The sequence below is a fragment of the Euprymna scolopes genome, chromosome 18 (assembly GCF_053919585.1).
Source record: "Euprymna scolopes isolate OS-2025 chromosome 18, ASM5391958v1, whole genome shotgun sequence".
NCBI lineage: Eukaryota > Metazoa > Mollusca > Cephalopoda > Sepiida > Sepiolidae > Euprymna > Euprymna scolopes.
Genome location: NC_136499.1, coordinates 24,537,658 through 24,561,703, shown reverse-complemented (window position 1 = coordinate 24,561,703; position 24,046 = coordinate 24,537,658). Strand labels below are relative to the sequence as shown.

Below are 24,046 nucleotides of genomic sequence, written 5' to 3'. Positions count from 1 at the left end.
ATGCATTATAAAAATTAAATTATTTTGCAATAAAAACATGAATAGGGGCTACCAGTTTACTAGAAACATAGAAAATTATAGTTGGAGAGTTCTTAGTCAGGGGAAATAATCTCCAACAAAGGAGGTAAATGATGTTATTTTACTACTTACATATTAATAATATTCGCTATAAAATAAAAACAAATTAAATCAATTCTTAATTTTTTTATTATTACTTCATTTTAATCTTATTTTGATTGATTTTTTTTATTAAAATCAAAAATTTTAACAATATCCTGTGTTATAAAGCTATAAAAAATTATAGCAGTCTGAGAGAAGAAACTATTAGAACAGAAGGCTTTCTAAAATCTAGGGACCTCAACAGTGAAGGAGGTGGGATTTTGCTGCTGGTCAGGTCAGTCTGGAGTATGTATGCTATGGGGGCACAAGTGCTATTAATTAATCAGAGCACATTCCATTAAAGTACTTGTAAAACAGGTACAGGGATGCAATATTTCAGTGATGGGACAGAGGTTGGAGCTGGGTCAATAGTGTGAGACAGATTTGAAACTCTTTTAGATCCTGTCTAAGTGAGAGACTAATGGTAGATGTATCAGCCCATCTTCTTTGCAGCAACCTTGGCAATATCCTCAATATATTTGTTCCAGTATTTGGAGTTAATTGGGAAAGATATGCTTGTGTCACTGTCTATTAAATGGTTATTTCACAAGTTTTTTTTTTTTTTTTTTTTTTTTTTTTTTTACAAAGGTTAGAATCGTTTCATGACAGTGGATGCAGAAAATTGAGTGAGGTATAGTGTTCAAGATGCAAAAAAACAACCAACATCAAGCTGTTTTAATGTCATAAAATTGCAAACAATTAACTATCTGCATACCACTCATACCCTCTCGCCAATAAGCAACCACATTTTATTTAAAGTTAAAAAAAAAAAAAAACTGTCTGTGTGTGTCCAGAATCTCCACTACATAAAAAAAAAGAAAAATCTGTATAATGTACATACCAGTGACGAAACAAAAATGTATTTCAAAAATCATGTAAATTAATCAAATAGTGTTATTTTTATAAAAACATCATTTTTAATGATTAATGGGAAATCGTAGGCACTATAACATATCTCTTGCAAGTTCTGAATTATTTTTATCTCGCTTGTTTTTGGAGATTTTTTTTTCAAAATGGCAGACAAGACAGTTACCTCTCCAATACTCATAAAATTTGATTTTCTTATTTAAAAATAAAACTACTTGATCAATTTATGTGATTTTTGGAATATATTTTTGTTTTGTCATAGGTCTGAAGATCATACAGATATTTTATTTATTTTTTTTTTTTTATATAAGAGAATTGTGAACAAGAACTGCCATAATTCTAGAGATATCCCCATCACTTTCAAATAAGGATATTAATTCAAATAATTCTTAGCACAAGAATCAGAGTGTATCGTTCAAGTCAAGATGGAAATCTGTGCGTTCATCACATTTAAAGGGGTAACCCACGCCTGGGTTCTAGACCAAGAATTTCTGTGAGCCTGCCTGGGAAGTGATGTAATTCCACTAAATTAAATTTTACTCTCCTACAAGAAAATTAGAATTAGATTGACTCAGAAGAACGCAAATATAAAGCAGGGGGACAAACTAGTTTGTTTGTATTAAATAGCCTACAATGTTTTATTCAGCTGACTATATATTTGTCCAAACATAATTATTTTTAGTTATCTATACACAAGTGAGTTCTTTTTCTTCTGTTGTTTGCATTTTAGGGGAAAAGAGTAATGATTTGCATAATTTTTCTTCAAACAATTCTCATTGTTGATATGTTTTACCTACACTGCCTTACATGTAAAAAAAAAAAAAAAAAAAAAAAAAAAAAGATAGCAATGATGATAACTAAAGTCTGAAGAAAAACAATGAAAATAGAGAGTTCTTATTGAAGGGAGATAATATTCAATAAGAGACGACATAACATTACTTCTTATTACACAGTAGGTGACTGTCCAGAAATCCCCCTAAATTAAAAAAAAATAAATAAATAAAGAAAAATTTATGATGTCAGAGAACGAAAAGATCATATTTCAAAAATCACATCACTGACCAAGTAGTTATATACATTACAATACATATGTATATGCAGAATCATTTTTTTTATGATTAAAAGTGATTAATAGTAAATCGTAGCCATTACAAAACTGAAAATAAACAAAAACTATCTGGGAAATTCAAATCGAGTTACCTCCCATTGTTTATTGGAGATGATGAAGCAAGACACTCATAATTTCCTCATAAAATTTTATTTTCTTAGTTAAAAAAAATTCTTGGTCAATTTATGAAATATGACATTTTTGTTGTCACAGGTACATACATCAATACAAATTTTTTTCCTTATTTTCGTTTTTTAATATAGAAGGAATTCTAGATAAAAACCACACAATGTTTATATAGAATTTAATGGTAATAAAAATAATAGATTGTTATTTACTAGAAAAGTTACCATTCATAAAAACAAAAACAAGAAAATTTTAAAAATTGTTTAAAAGTTTTAAAAAATTAAAAAAAAAGAGAGAAAGGTTGCAAAAATTAATAGATTTTGTATTGAGTAAAACATTTATCATCACCTCCTCAGGCTCCTGGCCAGAATAGTGGAGGCTGGCTTCCTGATCTGTTGTACTGATGATGGCGTCTTGGTCATGGTTCACAAGATCCCCACTCTGAACTGAGAGCTGCTGGTGTTCATACTGTGGGGAACCAACCGAGCCATTAATAATAGTCATAAAGAAGTGGAAACAAACAAAAAAAAACAAAAAAAAAAAAAAATGGAGGGAGGAAGTCATGACAAATAAACACAAACGTTGAGGACGTTTCCAAGATGAGAATTTAGTTTAAACATTATTTGTGTGTTTCAGACAGTTTTCCCTTGTTTTGATTGCTGACATTTTCACAAGGTTCGGCTGTTGTATTCTTCCATCTTCTTTCAGGTTCCTTTCTGTCATAGTTGTCACCTTGAGAATTTCAAACTAATGGATTGCTCTCATCCCATGTACTATGTTTTTTTGTTGTTTTTTTTTTAAGGAAGCAGAGCAATCAACCTCAAAAAATTAAAAAAGGGGGCAGGTACAAAATTCTGAGAAAGTAATCAACTATGATAAAAGCCATCCAAAGAAAACCAGTGAATACAAGAGAAACATTTAAATAATGTAAACTAACAAATCAGCAAAAGCAAAACCTAGATGCAGGTCTGCTTGTGTTTTGGGTAACAAAAGAGAAAAACAGAAAAAAATGGAGAGGTCTGTATGAAAACAGGATAGACTGGTTATTGTTAGAAGAAAAGCTTAATGACATGACTGTCATCAGCCATGACAAAAACGATTATCTTCTCTTCGTGTAAAAAAATAAAAATTTTGTTTTTTACTTATACAGTGTATAGCAGCACTGATGATGATGATCATCATCATAATAAAAAGTATTCAGTGTCGTCAAAAAATTCCAGCAAAAGCAAATTACTTGACAAAGCCCAACATTTGGTTGGCAGCAACACACACAACTGGACAGAAACAAAAAGACAAACAATATAAATAAAACATTTTCTTTCTAAATAAAAATAAAATAAAATATTAGAAAAAATAAAAATATAAAATCAAACAAAATTAACATATAAAAAAGTGATACATAAAAAAATAAAATAAAATAAAATTACATTGAATTGTTTACAATTTTTTATCTAGTCATTATGTGATCATATTTTTTTCTAATATTTTTTGTACTAATGAGTCACTGCTAGTCAAGGCCCCAAAGCCACTTGAGGATAAGGGTTATGCTTTCTATTGGTGACCATACCTTTCCTAATATATGTATCATCTACTATATATATATCTTCCCTAATATATATCATCTATTTCTTATATCTTTCCTAATGTGTGTGTGCGTGTATATATATATATATATATATATATATATATATATATATACACACACGCACAACTACTTCTACTAGTCATTCTGTTCTGACATATGACTTTTTCTATTATTTAAATATATGTCGCATAATACTTGCATTTGCACATTTCATTGGCCTTTAAATAATCTCAAATCAGTGATTTCTTTCTTCAACAAATATTTATAAAATCTAATAGCAATTGATATTCTTAAAATCTATATATGAAATATATTACAGCATCAGAAACAAGCACAAAATACTTTGTCTTTGCAGAAATTAATACATATTCAGTTTCTAATAAAAAAAAATTTAAAAAAAAACAACAAAAAAAAAAAACCACCTAAAACAGATCAATTAGTCAAAACATTTTAAAAACAAAAGAAAAAAAGAAGTATTTTTGGAATTTAGTTTTGCTCCAAACAATTATAATTAATACAAATATATCGATAATGAAATCTGTTGATGTTGAAACTTTGCTAAGCAAAAACATTGAGATTTGTTTCTTTTTAATAATCATTAAAAACTTGGACAATTCTGTCTAAACTGGACAATAAGAATAATTAAACAAGACACTTTGATATTATGATTCAGAATTTTTAAAGTTGAGGATTGATAATTCATATCATTTGGATTATATAAACTACTGTTCTCATCTTGGGTGTTATTTGCACAATATTTCGGCTGATGTGACCTCCGACCTTCTTCAGGTGGTTATTGTTGAAAGAAAAGCTTAATGACATGACTGTCATCAGCCATGACAAAAACAGTAATTATCTTTTGTAAAAAAAATAAAAATAATTTTTTTTTTTACTTATACAATGTATAGCAACATTGATGATGATCATAAGTATTTAGTGGAATCCAAAAATGCCAGCAAAAGCAAAATACTTGATAAAGCCCAACATTTGGTTGGCAGCAACACACACAACTGGCTAGAAACAAAAAGACAACGTCAAACTCAGGAATTTTTCTATCAAATCCGTGGATTAAATTCTGTGCAGATTCACAAATTTGATGGAAAGATTGTTTGACAAGATTCACCTGAAGAAGAATCAGAGGTTAAATCAGACAAAACATTGTGCAAATGGCATTCATGATGAGAACAGCAGTTTGAAGAATCCAAATAATACAACTATATTTTTAGTTTTAGAGAAAATATTTATTTTGGCAGGAAACATTCATTCATTTAAAGGATAAAAATTACTACCGGAACAGTAGTAGAAACTCGCTATGAAGCAAGCGAACAACAGAAGATGTTGTATTTGAGAGAAACAGCTTACCTTATAGGCTTGTATATACTGATGTTTATTAGCTGTTTTCTTTTCGGATAAAGTTAATGTCAAGAGAGAGATAAAGTGTCTTTCTAGGGCTTTCCTCGTCTAAGTTTAATAGGATGGTGCTTTTTTTTTGGGGGGGGGTATTTCATAGCATATCTTTTAAAACTAGTTATGTTTGGGGGGGTATTTTGTCTTATAGATAATATTGGGTCATCAGGAGAGAATATGCACCATTTCGGGGCCTTAAATATTCTATCAATTAAAAATAATGGCCATATTATATCAGTTTAACATTGTTAAGACACTTTTCCAGTAGATAGATTGAATTCTGTTTCTGCATTAGAAATATATAAATGCATGTTGGAAATTCAGATGTATTGTGGTTGCCAGCATATAAAACACTGCCTTAAATAACAAACTTGGAAGCCATATGTGATTTTGAGATTATGAGTCAAGATGAAAAAAGACATTTTTACAACTAAATTTTATCGTGCATCTATAAGAACATTAATAATGCAGTGATATGTTGTAAATATGTTGTAAATTTCATTTTTAAACATGTTTTAACACAAAAGAAAAAGACATTTTGTATGTAGGATTAAAAAAAGAATAAATTAGTGAAACATTTTTAAATTAAAAGCAAGAAAGTGTGGTTCTTGTCCAGAATTCCCCTTATATTACAAAAACAAAAATAAAGAAACATCTGTACGATGTACATACTCATGACAAACTGAAAATACCATATTCCAAAATCACATAAATTGATCGAGTAGTTTTATCTTTATAAATAAAATAATTTTTAAGTGATTAATGAGAATTTAGACATTACAGCATAAATCTTGCGAGTTTAAATTATTGAGTTAGCTCCCTTTGTTGTTTTTTTATTTAGATTGTTTTCAAAATGGCGGACAAGACAGACGCTTTTCTTTAACTCATAAAATTTGATTCTCTTAAAAATAAAGCTACTTTATGCATGTGATTTTTTGGAATAGATACTGACTCATACAGATTTTTCTTAATTTTTTGTTTTTTAATATAAAAGGAATCTGGGACAAGAACCAAAAAAAATGTTAATCTTTGAACGGAGAAAATATATTTTTCATTAAACAAAATATAAATTTAGATATGAACTGAAAAGATTTTAAACAAGATTTCTTGGAGAGTGAAGACATTTGTCAAAAAACAATGATCCCCTCTCCCTCCCCATGTGAACAACTGATTTTAACGTGTCAATTTCCAAACCTTTTTTGCTAAAGTGTTTTTCACATATATGGAAGTTAACTTTTTCTTCAACAAACGCTTATACAATAATGTGTAATATACGATTTCATATTATAATCTGAATGACACACTTTATTTCTCCCCAAGGAATTAATCATTTTTTTCTAAATTTTAAATATTATACATCTGGGGCAATGTCAATCAAGAAAATACTAACTCTGCAGGGTTTTGATTTGTATTCTTTTGAGTTTTAGCTAGACATACATACACCGATTACATTCTCTCATTGATTTAAGAGTTTAAAAATATGAAGAAACTCATTTTATTATATTACCAAAAATCAAATTATACAATAAACTTCAGCTTTAAAACAGATATTAAAAGGGAGATAATAAATTTTAAATGTACATCTCCCAAATACCAAAGAATCATAATAGACATTACAAAAAAGGAATAAAATTTTTAAAAATCCTAACAATATTGCACAAATGAATGTCATTCGAAAAGATTTGAGGACAGAAATTTGCTAAATTGAATCTGGTTTTATTTGCTTTTTGTAAATCTGAATAAAATATGGCATCTGTATTTGTTGTATGCAAGTTGATGTAGGTGTAAACTTTTGTAGTGATGAAGCTAAATTTCAAGAACATGTACTATACTCTGCACAGATTTATCCAACCTATCACGACCAACTTTAAAGAATTTAAACAATATGGCAAGAGAGCTGTTTAATGCTTGGCGTTTGTGATTTCAACTGTTTCATCATATATGAGGACTATTTTCATTCTGGGACAATGCTGGGTGTACCTGCTAGTGTTATAATTTTAAGCAATAAATAAATCAACAATTATCACATGACACCAGACACATACTCAAAATAAATGTCATGTTTCATCTTAAACTAGCAGGGCTACCTGATGCTGCCTGAGGAGCTATTAAAAAGACAAAATAGAATATGCTAAATAGTGAGTGTAACATTGATGCCTCTAACACATTACTAAAATCAATGTCGTCCTCCCTCGCTCATTCTTTAGAAAAAAAATTGTTTTTTATGTAATCTCACTTTTGAGTTACTACCTGCTTTATGCACGATATTGAGCACTATGGATTATGGGTCCAAGGCAACACCAACAAAAGGACAGAGAAGTTCTTTATCCCGGGTTACATTGTGTTTAGATACACATGAAAATAAGGAAACCTTCAGAGCACTACTAAAACCAAACCTCAGATAAAAAAGAAAACTAATGTTTAAATTTTAATCTGAAAGCAATATTTTCTATATAACATAAAAAATAGTGTTTAATTCTTGATAATAGAAAGAATCTTACTTGGGACTAGACTTGTCCTTTATATTATAGATTATTTCAGCATGGTCTGTAAAATGCAGACAAACGGTTTCTTTTTAAACTAGATTACTTTAAAACTTTTAAAATTTATTTCTGGTTACTTTTAAAGTCATTGAAAAAAGTATATACATAAATGAAGAGAACATCATTAGCTGAAATCAAAACCAAAATATTCAGGTCTTTCATTCTACCAACTGAGCTAATTGCAAAAATCATTAGAAAACATTTGAAATTATTTAGTTTTTAGTGCTTAGAAAGGGAAAGTAATGTAAGCACACATAGATGAAATACATTAATGAAAGTACTATAAAATTTTATCCACCACTCACGAAGTTTGATAGAGATAAATCAAGATTAAGTATTTTGATCCAATCAGTATTAAGTATTTTTACCAAATAAGCATTGAATAATTCAGAGATGGTTTCTCTGGCATTGAGGAGTTTGAGAGACATGCCGAACAATCAAGAGAGGAAGTATATAAAAAAAAAAAAAAAAAAACTTAGTTCCATTTAAATAAAAAATTTAAAAAAAGTCTCACTAGAATTCCTAAAGGGTTGCAGGATGATACCAAACCAAACGATCCAAATCAGTAGGAAAATAAGAATGATTTGCAAGCAGATTTAAAACCCAACCAAAATTATTATGAATAAGTAAAAAAATGTTATTGAGCAACTTACCAATTGCATTTAAGAAAGAATTCCACATTTCCAGTTTATAAAAATGAATACAAAATGGTGGAAATTGTTTATACAAAAGGGGATTTTCTTCTTATCTCAAAGGATTAAATAACTGATGTGCCAATAATACATTTGGTCCATTATGCACATTGAATTAAAGCAAATTTGTTCTTTATGATTGGCACTAAGATTAATTACTAAAAATCTGAGACAAATGTCTATGCCAACTATTTTCAACAATTCAAGTTCTATAACTTGACTAAGTGGTTATAATTCTATTAAAAAGAATAAAGCTAGCATAGAAATGTAGATAGAATAATTTATAAATACATAATTCATATAAATATTTCATGAAATGCTTAGCAGTTTATAAATTTTATTTAAAGGAAAAACATTAAAATTGTTGAATCTGCTTTATTAGTTCATATACAGCTTATGTTTCTGTCAATGAGCCCTTCTTCAGGACACAGTAACACAAATATTTTAATAGTTTAAACAAAGAAAGAATTAGAAAGTAAAAACTGGTTTTAATATATATACATATATATATATATATATATATATATATATATATATATACACACACACAAGGTGGAACAATAAAAGTGTCGCCATAGAAAAAGAAAACATGATTCCGTTTCTGTTTGACGAAAACCGGTTTTCTTTTTTTGTAGCAGACCATCTACTAATTTGAAGGTGGCTACATTGAATAGATGTCAGCACTACTACATAATTAAGTTACCTGAATTGATTTTTTCAATAAAAGTTTTAAAATAAAGCTGTAGTGTTGTTTTCTTTAGAGCAACAATTTTATCATTCTATCCTGTATGTATGGATTTTTGGACATCACTTTCAATATTTTTTTTCACTTTTAGAACATTAGAATTTTCAAAAGTTTAAATTTTTATGCTAACTATCAAATCTATAGCAATTTCATACTTCGTTTTTGTTAGTTATTTTCCCTGAAGAAAAACGCCTAATTTTTTTTAACTCCATAGAATAAGGTAATAAATTTTTATATATTGTATTCCCTGTTTTTGAACAATTTTATAAATGATATTTTGCATCAATTAACTGCCTCATTATATATATATGTATACACACACACACTTTACCAAAATATATAAGCACTAAAAACACAACTAAGAAATGTCAGCCATTTTGTCTCTTTCAGTATACCTGTAAACAATAATGTTGAAAATTCAAAATGACCTTGTATACAAAGATTGTATTTTTTTTATTGAATTATATTACACATTTTTTCTCACACAAAATATTAGATATAATTGCTTTATACAATATTTCTTTTTAAATAGTGCTAAACAGTATTTTCTAAAGATCCTTTTTAAGTTAATAATTACCTAAGCTTTATCTAAAAACCAATTCCAATCAGATTATAGTTACTTCCCTTTCTCAAATACAAGAAATACAAATGGCATTAAAAATGAATACAAGTTAAAAAAAATAAAATGAAAAGGTTAATATAAGTAATAGCATAGAAAGGTTATTTTGGTTTCAAAACATTAGTATATGTTTACATTTGGTTAGTACAGAGTGGTCCAAAAGACGGATTTCCAATAACTCTAAAACACTTAGCCTTTTAAGGCTATTTAATAAGAGCCAAAGAAAATTACTTTACACTTCAAGGAGCAAATGTAGATTGAGCACCCCATTAAAGCTGGCAGGTGAAAAAAAAAAAGGAGTTTAGTATGAAATTGTATTTGCCATCATTCAAATTGCTTTCCAGACGTAAACAAAATATGCACTTTCAAAATGACTTGGCCTCAGAATAACACTTTTTAGTAAATTTACCGTATAGTCAATAGACGAGAAATCAAATCTATGTATATATACAACAAATGACTTTTACTAAGGCATTAAAATTTTCTACCAATCTGTACACTTTAAATATTCTGAAACTATTTCCCATTATTATTTTCTTATTTTCAAGATTAGATTTCATTCAAAGCTCTCTTTTTATGACACATAAGAAACAAAATAACTGCTTATTACTGGTGGGGTTTTACTCCTTAAAGAATAGTAAATAAAAATTACTTACTCTACACTATTCCAAAGCCTGAACTTAACTAATCACCTTAATAAAAAAAAAAAAAAGAAATTAATAATAGAAAATCAAAAAAAGAAAATCAACAGAAAGCCGTCTTTGTTTTTGTTTGTTTCGATAATTTAACTTAATAATAAACAATTTCGAAGATAATAAATCCATACTTTAAAAATGTACAAGTCAGTAGAAAATTCCATTTTAATGCATTTGATAAAAGTTATTAGTTTTAATTTTTTTATCCTTTTGGATTTCTATTATTAACTATACTGCAATTTTACCAATTTTCATTTTTACTATATTTACTTTTTACAAAACTGTATTTTTCTATAAAAGTTACTTTAGATTTTTAAATGGGGAAAAAAAAAACATTTTAAGACTAAATTCTAAAATACACATTTTGGTTTATGTTTAAGTGATGTCAGATGCATTTATCTTTCAACATAGTTAGAATGTTAAATCACACTGGTTTTTGTCAGATTACCAAAGTTATGCCAAGTCTGGTTAGTACCAGATGGGTGACCACTTAGAAATGCCAGGTGTTGTATGTGAGAGGACGGCAATACCTGCACAAACTAACGTTGTCAAAATTGGACTGCGTGCTGATAACGGCAAAATAGAGACTATCTTCTAAGGTTACAATGCATAACATATGCATATAGTAATACATATATATATATATATATATATAATGCTAAAGCTGAGGACTGAATGTTTTTGCATAAATGATTGGAGGAAGGGTGAATAATGTAAATAAATAATATCAGTGACAAGAGTAATGTAATGATATAAATAATTCCAAGAGAAATACAGGTGAAAGTAGGCAGCAAAGAGAGAGTGAGAGGGGAGAAGGGGAGGTAGAGAAAGACGATCTATTATAACATTATAATATATTCTGAAAGCCCTTAACTCCTTGATGATTGGATGGGGTCGAAAAGTGCATCTTGTCTATCGATTCTGTTCCAGTTACTTAAAACATTGGTTCGAGTTGAACGCGCTTCACCTTTTGCTTTTCTTATTTTTATTTATTCATTTATCTAATGTATAATATATCATTGTTAAGGTATATTTCAAGCAAATGTATGATACAATAACTGAATATTAAACACCCACCCTCCTCGCATGCTCAAGAATTCAGGCTATGAAATTTAAAGAAACTAAAGAATAACTAAAGAAGCTTATGAAAGTTGCAAGATCCCAAATAAAAGTTATAAAGGATACTAGTTGGAACACCCATTCCAAGACAGATGCATAATCCTAAGACATTTTGGACATTTTTCAAAATGTAATGGTGGCAAAGATATGATTCAAAAGAATCAAAAACAACATCCTATTGTGAAAAGTGGGAAAATATAGATTACATGACTGAAGTTATGTTTTGTTAGGGAGTACCTATTTACTAACCTCCCCACAAGAGCTGAGTTAGACACATGGTAATTTTGTATTGTAGGGAAAAAATCCAGCTCCCAAAAGGGAGCACTGTAGATTGCGACAAAGATAAAAATTACATCAGTCTAAAAGGATTTTTTGCTCACTCAGGACAGAAAAGATGAAGTATAGTATCAGAACCGATACTACACTTTGTTCATAGCCAAAATGTTAAAGAGTATTATTTTGATGATCTGTAGAATTTGGTGTAATTTAAATCTCATTCAATCTAAATGATGTTTAGTGAGTTTTTTTTTCTATCCTCCCTTGCCAAGAGGCTGTTTATATGGAATAAATGATAACTATGAATCCTTGATGATAATTTGCTAAGGTATCAGATCATCCATATGAAATGCTATATTCCTAAGTTTAATTGCCTAAAATATTTATCATATTTCATTATTTCCACAATCAGACAATGACACAAACCATGAAAGCCACAGACTGGAAGTCCTAGACTAGTTTCACCCTCCTTTGGGCTCATCAGTAGAATATATCCAAACTAAGGAGTCAAAACCCAAGTTTGGATATGTTTTACTGATGAGCCTAAAGGAGGGTGAAACTAGAGTCTAGGTGCGGCTTTCATGGTTTGTGTCAATTGTAGAAATAATGATATATCATCTCACATCAGACAAAAGTTGATACCAGGTTAATATTTTCCTGAAGTCATCTATTTGATCAGTGACTACATATATAAATATATATACTAGAAGGACCATCTAGATCTAAAAGATCTAGTATAATACTAAAACTTAGATAGTTTTGTTTAACGGGGTGGGTGCGCATTAAGTACAAAAGTGTTGTGATCTGAAGGCTGTAATTTCAATCACTGTAAAGGCTGTACACTAATAAATTTTAATCTTACACAGATTAAGAAAGGGCCAAAAGTAGAAAAATGTTAAAGTTTTTTTGTTAATGACAGGAAACATGTAAAATATGTTACAAAAGAATGTCTTGTAAATAATTGTACAATTTGTTTAAATATAAAATACAGATTCTATAATCCAGGTTAGTACCAATGGTTTTTGTTTTTTCAGTTACTATAAATAATCCTCAGAAGGCAGAGGTCAATTGTTTTTAACTTTCAAGATCAAAGTGTAGTATCTGTTCTTCATTGCTGCACTTCCATTTCTTGTTCTCTTTCGGTGGAGGAGAAATCCTTCACGACTGAGACAATTTTTATTTTTGTACCTTTTCTCCACGTTAAAAAACGACCCTGGTGTCTAACTCTGCCCCGTGGGGAGGCATAGTAAATAGGTACTATAAATAATCCTCAGAGTATAATGCTTTATAATTGGTAGGAGTTTTATGTCTGCATTGTATGGGAAAAAAAAAAAAAAAAAAAAAAAAAAAAAGAGAAAAAGTAAATGTTTGCCATTTAGGTGCACAGAAGGTACATATTACAGAAGAGCAATTTAAGAACATGCAGAGGATTTTTAAAAGCTTTTGAACCACACTGGAATGCTGGGATTAATATCTAACTGCTATCCTAAGTTTTTAAAAAATTAGTAATTTTAAAAACATGTTTGAAGAAAATAAAACGTTCATATCTAGCATTGGAATATTACATTATATATATATATATATATATATATATATATGCAGGGTGTCTAAAAAATGGACTCACATTTTGACTGATGATAAAACTTATTTGTGAATATAGAGTGAAATGAAATAGTTTTGAATACAGTAGACAAAAGTAATTTAAGACTCACGTTTGCAAATGTTCAAATTGATGACCATTATTGTCCAGACAACGCTGATAATGTGCATCAAGGGATTTGCAAGTGTCATGAAACAGATCATTACAATACATTTTTTTTAGACACCCTGTATATATATGAGAACTACTAACAAATAGAAAAAACATGTTCTAATAATCATTTTGTAATTTAAAGACATTTCTCTCGTGTTTGTAACTTCATCAAATTACACTAAATGGAAAACCATTTGTTTTATGATTAGGATGTTCAAAGATGGCAGTGATCTCATGAATACCGGCTCTTCATCTCTGAGGTGGCAAGTTGCAGTTGGGAATCAGAAATTTTTGCATGCATCAAATCAAATCAAAGTAGTACTTTTTAAACCAGACTTGAGAGCGGGAGTTAAATTTTTTTTTTTTTTTTTTTTTTTAATTATTTCAACCGACTCCCTATCCTTCAGTTGACAATCAGGATTTTTTAAAATTAAGCTGAGAGTCTTATTTATTTTCATATGATTTCCACATTTTTGATAGGGTTTAAAATTATAGCTGTTATCTATTTTCTTTCTTTTGTTATTCAGAATCTTTGTAATGTAATTGGTATTAATTTTGTAAGTACCAGATATGCACGCATGAAAATTTCAAGCTCATTATTAAACTGCATCAAATTCAAACAAGTATACTAGTACTACTACTAATGATAATGATGATGATTTGATGTATTTTTTTTATTTTCTTATGCTTGTGAATTTTTTAGATGAGGATTCGTATTATTTGGATTCTTCGAACTACTGTTCTCATATTGAGTGTCATTATTTTATTATTTGAGTGTGTTGATTCAAAATTATTAAAGTTATTTTCCTTGAATTATTCTGGCCAACATTTGAAGAATGTGCTCTCCTGTCCAAAATGTAATAAAACTTGTTCCACATATGTGCTGAATTCAGAACAAGCCTCTCTCTCTCTCTCTCTCTCTCTCTCTCTCTCTCTCTTCTGGCCAATCTCATCTCAAAGCCATTAGATATGCTCCGACCAGCTGGCAACCTCTCTATGGTGATTCCAAACTCTAGCACTGTGTCAAGCATCTTGTCTGGTAGTAGTCGCATAGACTTCCAGAATAGCTTAACACAAATGTAATTACTGTATATTTTACATTGTTCATGAATATGCTTTATTTCCGACTCTGGAAACACATATCTTTCTGATTGTAATGCATTTCTTTTAATAATGTGGTTGTTCTCTTTGTATTTTATATTATGTACCTATATCTCCCTTTTAGATTTGTCTGTGACAAACTATTTTTTTTTTGTTTTTTTACATGGGAGTCACCACTTATCAAGGCCCGAAGGCCACTCAGGGATAAGGGTTATTGTGTGTACAGTAATCAATGAGATAGTATTGTAGTAATCATTAATATTGGGGGTTTTGATAGAGTGTCTTAAGGGAAGATTTGTCAGGAGTTTGTTTATGTTGAACTTGAAGACGTCCAAGTTGTAGTCAGGTGGGAAACAGGCAAGCGGCAGAGAGTTCCACTGGGGTGCAGTTCTAAGAAAGAAGCTTTGCTCATGGAATCTACATTTGGATTTAGGCACAGATAAAGAGTGGGGAAAATTATTGACAGTAGTTTCAGCCAGATGGGTGTTTTTCGTGAAAGATTGGTACGGTGGGGACGAGGGATTGGAGCTCAGACGAGCACCTGCCATGGAAATAACGATAAAACAAAGACAGGCTTGCAACGTCTCTTCTGTGGGAGAGAGGTTGCAGGGAAGAGACAAGGGCATCCCCCACTAAACCACGAAGTCTATTTTGTACTTTGTCAAGGCAGGATAGGCTGTTTTTAGCAGTTCCTGCCCAAATGTGGCAGCAGTATTCCATCCTTGGACGTACTTGGCTTTTATACAGATAGAGAATTGCATTAGTAGTGAGATATCTTCTGAAGCGGTAGAATGATCCCACCATTTTCCCAGCGTCCTTGGCAACAGATTTCATGTACATGTTCCATTTCAGATCAGGAGTAAAGGTCAAACCCAGAAGCTTGTCAAAACATGGAGCCTCCCCAAGACGAGAGCCATCCATTTCAATTGATGCCAAATGGGGATCAGAGCGTTGATGATGTAAAGATTGCCAGATATTATGAGAATAAATGTGTATGTGATGAGTAAATCCAGCTATCAATTCTCTATTGTCCTTTTCTCTTTCTTCCAGCATCGATGATGACACAATACAAAACGGCGGTCTTGTGTTCATGAAAGATATCCCTAAGAATGTACGTCTTCAAAAGCAAAAACTAGAAGTTAAAATACTCATTAGATTTACAGGTGTATGAAGCATAAAGAAATGAGGTTTATAAAGCATGATTTGGTTGTTTTGTTTTATGGCATATCCATCCTTTTTGAGTTATTTAATGCTGAATCTGGTAATTTTAGAAAAAAAGCTTTTATGCTTCAAGTTCGTTATATCCTATTTAAATATTTATTCATGTTGTTTAGTTGGGTTGTTTTGAAGAGGAAAATTATTGTTTTTGACTTTGCAGAACATGGAGTTTTGCAAAGAGAAGAAGGAAGCCTCCATTCAGTCCTCTCCTGAACTGGCACTGCTTGAGTCTAGTGGCAAGGAGAGGTTCAGGACGACTGAAAACAATGCAGAGATAAGTGGAGAGCACATACAGCACATGGAATTCCCAAATGGTCACCCATTTTAGTACTCACCAGGGTCAACGTTGCTTAATTTTGGCAATCTAATGGAAACCAGTGTCAACATAGTTATGCTATATAAAGTGTGTGTGGGGGGGACAAATAATAACAATGTTTGATGCTTTTTAGGTCACAAAGCCAATATCTTCAGATAGCCTGATCTGGTAGCACAGGATATGAAGCACAAGAGTTCAGTTTTAAATAATCTGATGAAAACACAAACATAGTGAAACATTTTAGATTGAAAAAAGAAAAAATACTTTTTCTATTTGTTCATACTTCTTGAAATGTATATGTTATATGGCAAGTATGTAAGGATAAAAAAAAAAACAAAGAAAAAGAGAAGAATTAGATTTGCATCTGACCAATTGGGTTAAACAAAAGCAAACCACATCAAAAGAGTTTTTTAAAAATTGAGTTTTTAGCAAAACCAGAACCTTCCATAAGGCCGAGGAGAAAGAAGAGAAAAAGGTTTATTAAAAAAAAAAAAAAAAATTAATTTTCAATTGCAAGAGAAATAAACAGCAAAAAAAAACAAAAAAAAAAAACGTTTTTTTATATATATCATTAAAATCAAGCAGGAAGAAAACTAAAACTTACATCATCAGGACGCTCAAAAATATGAATTTCTTTTTCATCTTCATAATCTACCAGCAGAGTATACTAATGCCATGTTGAAATAAAAAGAACCAAATATTACTTCATCAGAAATGGGAGGGGTGGGGGGTGTCATATCTCCTTTCCTCCCCCCTCCCAAATCAATATACTCTTACAGAAAATCGTCTTTGATTTCCTGTTCTCATTTCATTTATTATTTTGGTGTGTCTTTACAATAACACTATTATGAAGAAATAAAAAACGTTAGTTTTTTTTTCTTTAAATAGGCCAATCTTAGTAAAGCAAAATAAAAAATATTAAAATTATTAGTTTTTAAAAATGTGTTTAAATTTCTATGTAAGACTTATTTAATGCTTAAAAATTAAAATGAATGAGAAAAATTACAATAGATTGCATAAGCAGTTAATGTAGTTTGCTTGAAGCTTTGTCTGTTGTGTATATAAAAGAAATTTATAGACGGCAACACAATGCAGAGGTGTAACAGACAAACTTAAGTGAATTTGGACATAACAGTGTAATAAGCTATGCAGATTCACCTTTATCAATCCAGTATACATGTATTTTTATTTCTAATATTTTATACTTGCATTGTGTTCTTTACTTGTGTCAGCATGCTCAGATGGAATTTCCATGTTGTATAATATTTTGGGGAAATTTTTCCTTCATCAGATATGTGTTCACTTTTAATTCAAACGTGCATAACTAAAATCGACCACATATCTGATGAAGGAAAATTTTCATGAAATATATTATACAACATGGAAATTCCATCTGAGCATGCTGACACAAGTAAAGAACACAATGCAAGTATAAAATGTTAGAAAAAAAAAAATACATGTATATTGTATTAATAAAAAGTGAATCTGCATAGCTTATTTCACCATTATGTATCTTAATTTACTTCAGTTTGTCTGTTACACTTCTATAAATTTCCCATGCATTGCATGTTTTATTGAATTTTATTCAATCAAATTATGTATTCATTTTGAACAAAACTATTTAAGATTTCTAGTTTCTAACATTATATGTGTGTGGATACTTAAATAATCATAAACTCTTAAAAGCTCAGGGTATTTAAATATAATAGCAAGGAAATTGTATTCTATTTTTACATTTAAAAGTTGATTTATTAGATACTAGCTATCGAGCATTACCCAGAAATATGAACAAAACAAAAATATTCAAAAGTCTATGTAAGATCTTTAAAAACTTATGTCTTTCTCTCAACCCTCTACCTCCACTTTTTCCTCTCCCTTTTTCACTTTTTTGGCCAATTGAAAAATAGATCACGGTGCTTGTGTATTATAATTGGATATAAAAAAAAAAAAAAATTTAAATGCATTTTAAGTAGAAACACTATTATGTAATTATGTGTCATGTCAAAATTATGAGGAGTGTTCCAAAAGAATTGACTACTATTTTTTTTATTCCACCCAAATGGATCAGAGGGATTTCAAATTGCATTCTGATGACTGAACATGCGTCCATGACCTAAGAGTTTCATCTATCTGTTGCAGATATTGATGGTGTGAGACTCTAAAAAAGCAACCCTTGTCATGGATATGTCATTGAATTCCTGGTAAAGTACATTGCGAATGATGGTGACTATGTAGAAAAATAAATTCTGGAGCATAAAATGTTACTCATTTTAGCAGTATCACTCCCATCTTTGAAGATCTTCAACTTTGAGTTAAAAAAATAGAAGGATTTACTTCTGGAATGGCCCTCAGTAAAAATTTCAAAAAAATTTTAAAAGTGATCGACACACACACAAAACATTGTTATTTAAAAGAAATTTAAGTTTATAAAAGGCAATACAATGCAGAGGTGTAACATACACATTCAACAATGTTTCAATCAATTCACATTAACCTCTTAACATTGTTACTATTGATCAGTCATTTTCTAATTTGAAATAGCAAAAGTGAAGTAAAAACAATGGAGATAAGCGAGTTTGTCATTCCTAATGACCCGTTCTGCTGATTGTGGTGTAATGCTGGTTCTATTCAGTTCTAGGAAATTCATCCCCCCCCCCCCAGGCTTTGCCTTCTCTCTTGGAGAAGGGGTTAGTTTATTGCTAATTACCTTAGGTGCCTCTAATGGTAAATTCTGATGGGCTGCACAAGCATCTTTTTTAGGATTAAAGTGCTCCTCATCTGGAGCGCTGACTTTTCAATCTCACTTTACGAACCTTAGTGTCACATATCTTGCGGTGGGATAGAAATAAATACAGAGAGAAAAAACCTTTAAAACTGCATTTTTCAATAAATTTTATTTTTTTTTTGTAATTATTTTTCTACTCAATTATTTTTTTGCAATTTTGGAAATTTTTACTTATTTTAACATGACACCTAATTACGTAATAGTGTTTTTACTTAAGAGAGAGGGGGAAAAAGTTAGTCTCATAAATATTTCGAAAATTTCAAATATTTATGAAATTTTTGTGATGTCACAATAATAGATCCCTTCCCTTTCTCTTTTACTTATTTACATCATTCCATTTCTCTTGCCACTTCTCTTATTTGCATAATTTACCTTTCTTCTCAACATTTAAATCAGCCATGTACAGATGAAAAGTAAAAATGTTTGTGACAAGCAAACAAAATAATAACATCAATTTTCATTGTATGCAGATATTTAATAATATATATAATACTGACTTAACTGGTTGGAGTCTAGTTATATGTAAATATTGGGAAAGCATTACCACGAATGCAAAATAAATCTGACGAAAGCCTTGTTTTTAACATAACAAATGAAATTAGTGAAAGGATAATTTAAAGTGAATTACAATCTACATAGATTGGCGGCCAAGATGTTTTCGAATCAAAAAATTCAACTGAATTTGCATTTTTCTACTCAAACTAACTTTTTATCAACAGACTATTTTTCTTTTCTTCTACATGAGAGAAAATGATTTCCTATTTTAATTTCATCACCTCCCCCAAAGAGGAGTTTATGTTTTCACTCTTGTCTCTTGTTTGATTTGTAAGCGATATTACATAACAACTGGTGATTGGATTTGCACAAAACTTGGTGTGCGGGCCTTGGCCATAAATAGACTCCATTAAATGTTATTGTTGATCTAGGAAATGTTTGTTCATTTTCTTTGACGTTGTAAGTTAAGGTGTTTTGTTGGTTGTTAGAAGATTAAAAATAATTACAAATTGTAGGAAGTGTAAACTGATGCTGTTAAAAATTATAGGTTTAAGCATTTTTGTGGGGTTTTTTTTATATTGGATCCAAACGAATTAAAGTAAAAGGAACTTCATGTAAGACTTAAAGATTAAAGCGCCATTTCAATTTATACATTTTAAGCAATAAATCAATTTCTACCAATTGCTAATTACTATTTAAACAATAAAATCTATTTAGAAAAATTTTGTAATTTAACTTTTTTTTAAATAAAATGTTAAACACTTGAGCATTTAAGGTTTGGAGGATTTTTTTTTGCTTTCATTTTTGAAGAATTCAACAGGAGAGACAATTCAAGTGTTTTAAGTTTACAACTTTCAGCCATTTATAACCTGATTGAACTAATTCATTCAGTCGTAAATACATGGATATAACGGCATAAATAAAGTCGGAATTGATTCAAATACGCCTTGTATGTATTAGTTCAGTATCTAGGTAGATGCCAGATACCTCCAGATTGCAACTGTATTGCATAGATTCAGTATGCCGCCATCTAAAATTAACAATAAATATTTTCTTAATCATCTACATCATAATTCAGGTCATAAAGTTATGATTATTTTGATATGTTATAAAAGTTTCATTTTGTAAAGTTTCATTTTTTTTTTTAAGTCATAGATTTTCATATAATGACCACTTTCATTGCTTTCAGAATTTTATTTTCTGGGACTGTTACATTTCCATTTTTTTTAAAGTCATATTTTCATATAAATACAAAAAAAAAATACCTCTTGCAGTTTATTTCAAAATTTTTATTTTAATTCAATAAATGTTCAGATAATGTTTTATTTTGTGTTATTGATTTAGTGTGTTTGTTTTGCTTTTAACAATATGCCATGCAAAACTGAATTGTCTCCTTTTAGAATCCTTGAAAAATGAAAACAAAAAAATTGTTCCCAAAACCTAAAATACACAAATGCCAAATTAGATCCACTTAGAAAAAAAAAATTGTCTTTTTACATTACAAAAATATTAATACTTCTGTCAGTTACTGCTGATGTTTGAACTTGTTTGAATATATACTGAATTACCTGCCTTAGTATCACATGCAAATGAATAGTTATTTATACATGCAGCTATTGAAAAAAAGAGGATGCATATTCTTATATCAAAGATAACTGCTTAAGTTGTCTTTTTTTTTTCATCCAATATTTATGATTAACAATGAATAGGTAACAAAATGATAAAAATAAGCAACTGGCCACTTATATTATGACAAATCATACAAAGAGTAGACATGACGGAAGAAAAAAAACTGAGTCATGGTTTTAGCTCGATCAAATTTAGTTAAAATCAAATAGAAAAAAAAATGCAAGCTCAACAGATCCCTCTCCCCCCACCCAGCATAATCTGTTGAGACACAAAAGGTGATAATATATAACAAATCTATGCAGTTCTAGTCATGGATGTTACATGCCAATAAAGGAGCATCTATATTTTTTTAAATCTAGTTAACACTGCTTATGTTGCCTCTTACTTCCATGGGAATTCTAATAAAGCAAATTCTATATTAAAAAAAATAAATGTTATGAATATTAACTTTCCAGATTTTGCTTTCTGATTAAACAAAATGTATGATTACCCCATATCCCACAAAAGAAATAAGCAAAAATACGTAGGAATGGGGAAAAAAAAAAAAAAAGAATTATAGACAAATGGTAAATATGTTTATTCCAATTGCAAAATTTAGTGACTCTAGAGAAATGTAACATGTGCATTTTGGTCATAATTATTCATTGGGTACTTGTCTAGAATTGCCCCTATAATAAAAACAAAAATATAGAAAAATCTTTATGATGTAAGCACCTGTCACAGAATAAAAAAATCAGATTCCAAATATCAGATCAAAAATCGATCAAATAATTTCTTTTTTTTATATAGAAAATTATTTTTCTATGATTTTAAATGATTAATGGTAAATCGTAACCATTAAAGGGCTGAAAATAAACAAAAAAGATCTCAAAAGTCCAAACTGAGTTCTTTTTTTTTTTTTTCAAGATGATGGCAAGAGAGACTCAGTCCTTGCTTCCTCATAAAATTTATAAATTAGAAAAAATTGATCAATTAACATGATTTTTGGAATATGATCTTTTTGTTCAGTGATGGTATACACAAATTTTTCAGTATTTTGGGGGATTTTTTTTTAATATAAAGGGAATTCTGGACAAACACCTTTCACTGTTGCAAAGATGCTGATAGCTATGCATCATGTCAGAGGCACATAAAAAATCTCAAAAGAATGCAGTAAAAATCATACTTATCTAAGGAAGCAAGCCAATATTTTGGATAAAAAAATAATACAAACTGAAAATTAGTTACAGATCTAGGTTCTTTTTTCTTTTTTATCTCCCATTTCTTTTTCTATGTTTCTTTTTTATTCCCTCACCATTTCAAGCTAACTAGAAAAGCAGTTTCCTTGACATACTCGGTTTTTTTTTTTTTGTCCTTTTTTTTTTAATTGAACAACTTAATTTTGTGACAAGAATCAGTGAAATACATTTCTTGCCTTTATATAATATTACAGTTGGTTATGAACAAAGATTCTCAAATGAAAACCTCATTATTACCTTTTACCTTGAACATCAAGAGCAACTTCTTAGGGCCAATCATTCTTTGAAATGTACATTATTTGATCTATAAAATTCCTGGGGACCCATTAAAATCAAATTTGTGTATACCAGGACTCACTAAATTAAAAAGTTGTCAACATCACTCTTGTTGTGACAAAGAAATTTTATTAAATATTGAAATAGACATTTTTAAATCCTGAAATCAGCATTTCAAATTTCATTTTTTTTCTGGAATGGGGATAGATCCATCATGGCTGCTTTTTGGCTAATTTCTATATTAAATTATAAAACAACTTTACATGTTTTTTTGTCACAACTATGACTTACACACTAAATATTTATGCAAATCAAAAATTCAATTCAATAGTGTAAAATAAAATATTTTTAAAATCCTATTAAAATAATCTGAAATTAAATCCACCATATTGCATTTAAGTTTCTTCATAAACAAGCAAGGTATTATATTTTTTATTGGTGAAAAAGTAAAGGAATGAATTACTTTGTGACACTTGGAAATTTGAAGGAAACTTGAATTTAAATTGTCAAATGGAAAGTCATTTGAATTGGCTTTAATATTCTTAACAAATCCTCATTTAATTAAAAGATTAAAGGTTGAAGCTATTCACATCCAATCATTTTATAAAGATTAAAACATTACCTGGACAACAATTAGTTTTATAACAATTTAGTTCTATTACTAATTTAATGATACCATAATAAAAAAATATTCTCTTACATATTAAAAAAAAAGTAAATGGATAAATAAATACATTTAAATAAAATGTCAATGACATATGACAAAAATAATTATTAAAATGTGCTACCCCACCTTCCCTTGACTTAACAGTTTTCATTCACAGAGTGGCTATAGTGTAATTGAAGTCCTATGTTCCTCTCTGTTATCATTAAAATTTTTGTTGAGCCAAGAAACTAATACAAAGCAGAAATGCATTCACATATCAAGAAACAGCAGCAAGACCAATGACATTGACAATAGAAAAGCATAGCAAACCTCAGCAAACACTAGATAAGAATATAAAAATTCATTTCTCAATTTATGTCTGTGAGAATGGAACAAAATATCCAACATTTTTTTTTTTTTTGAAAATGATAAGTGGAAGACTGTCTTTTATGTATTTCATTCCCATTAGACTTCTTCAGGCAGTTATAAAATTTCCATTTAGAAAGTGTAAAATAAATCAAAGAAAAGTTTTTTTTTAATTGTTCTTTTTATAGGCATTACCCTATAAATCTATAACTCATTAGGAGATGATTACTTAGACATTTATAAATCTTCAAAAATTTCACCTAATAGGTCATCCCAGATTAA

The 24,046-nt window shown here is 29.5% G+C and overlaps 1 protein-coding gene across 17 annotated transcripts in view; it reads right to left on the bottom strand.

Annotated features, from left to right (window-relative positions):
- The window catches only part of LOC145297530 (V-type proton ATPase 116 kDa subunit a 1-like), a 187,416-nt gene that overhangs the window by 23,996 nt on the left and 139,374 nt on the right, over nucleotides 1-24,046 (bottom strand). For 8 of the 17 annotated variants that reach the window (XM_080143458.1, XM_080143465.1, XM_080143461.1 and 5 more), the window contains 2 exons: nucleotides 16,934-16,996; nucleotides 2,609-2,728 (listed from right to left, as the gene is read on the bottom strand). The exons of 3 other annotated variants lie outside the window; for them this stretch is intronic. In XM_080143458.1, coding sequence (XP_079999584.1) covers nucleotides 2,609-2,728; nucleotides 16,934-16,996 — 183 coding nt within the window. The remainder of the gene's footprint in view (nucleotides 1-2,608; nucleotides 2,729-16,933; nucleotides 16,997-24,046) is intronic. 6 more of the 17 variants (XM_080143467.1, XM_080143474.1, XM_080143471.1 and 3 more) reach the window with 1 other exon arrangement.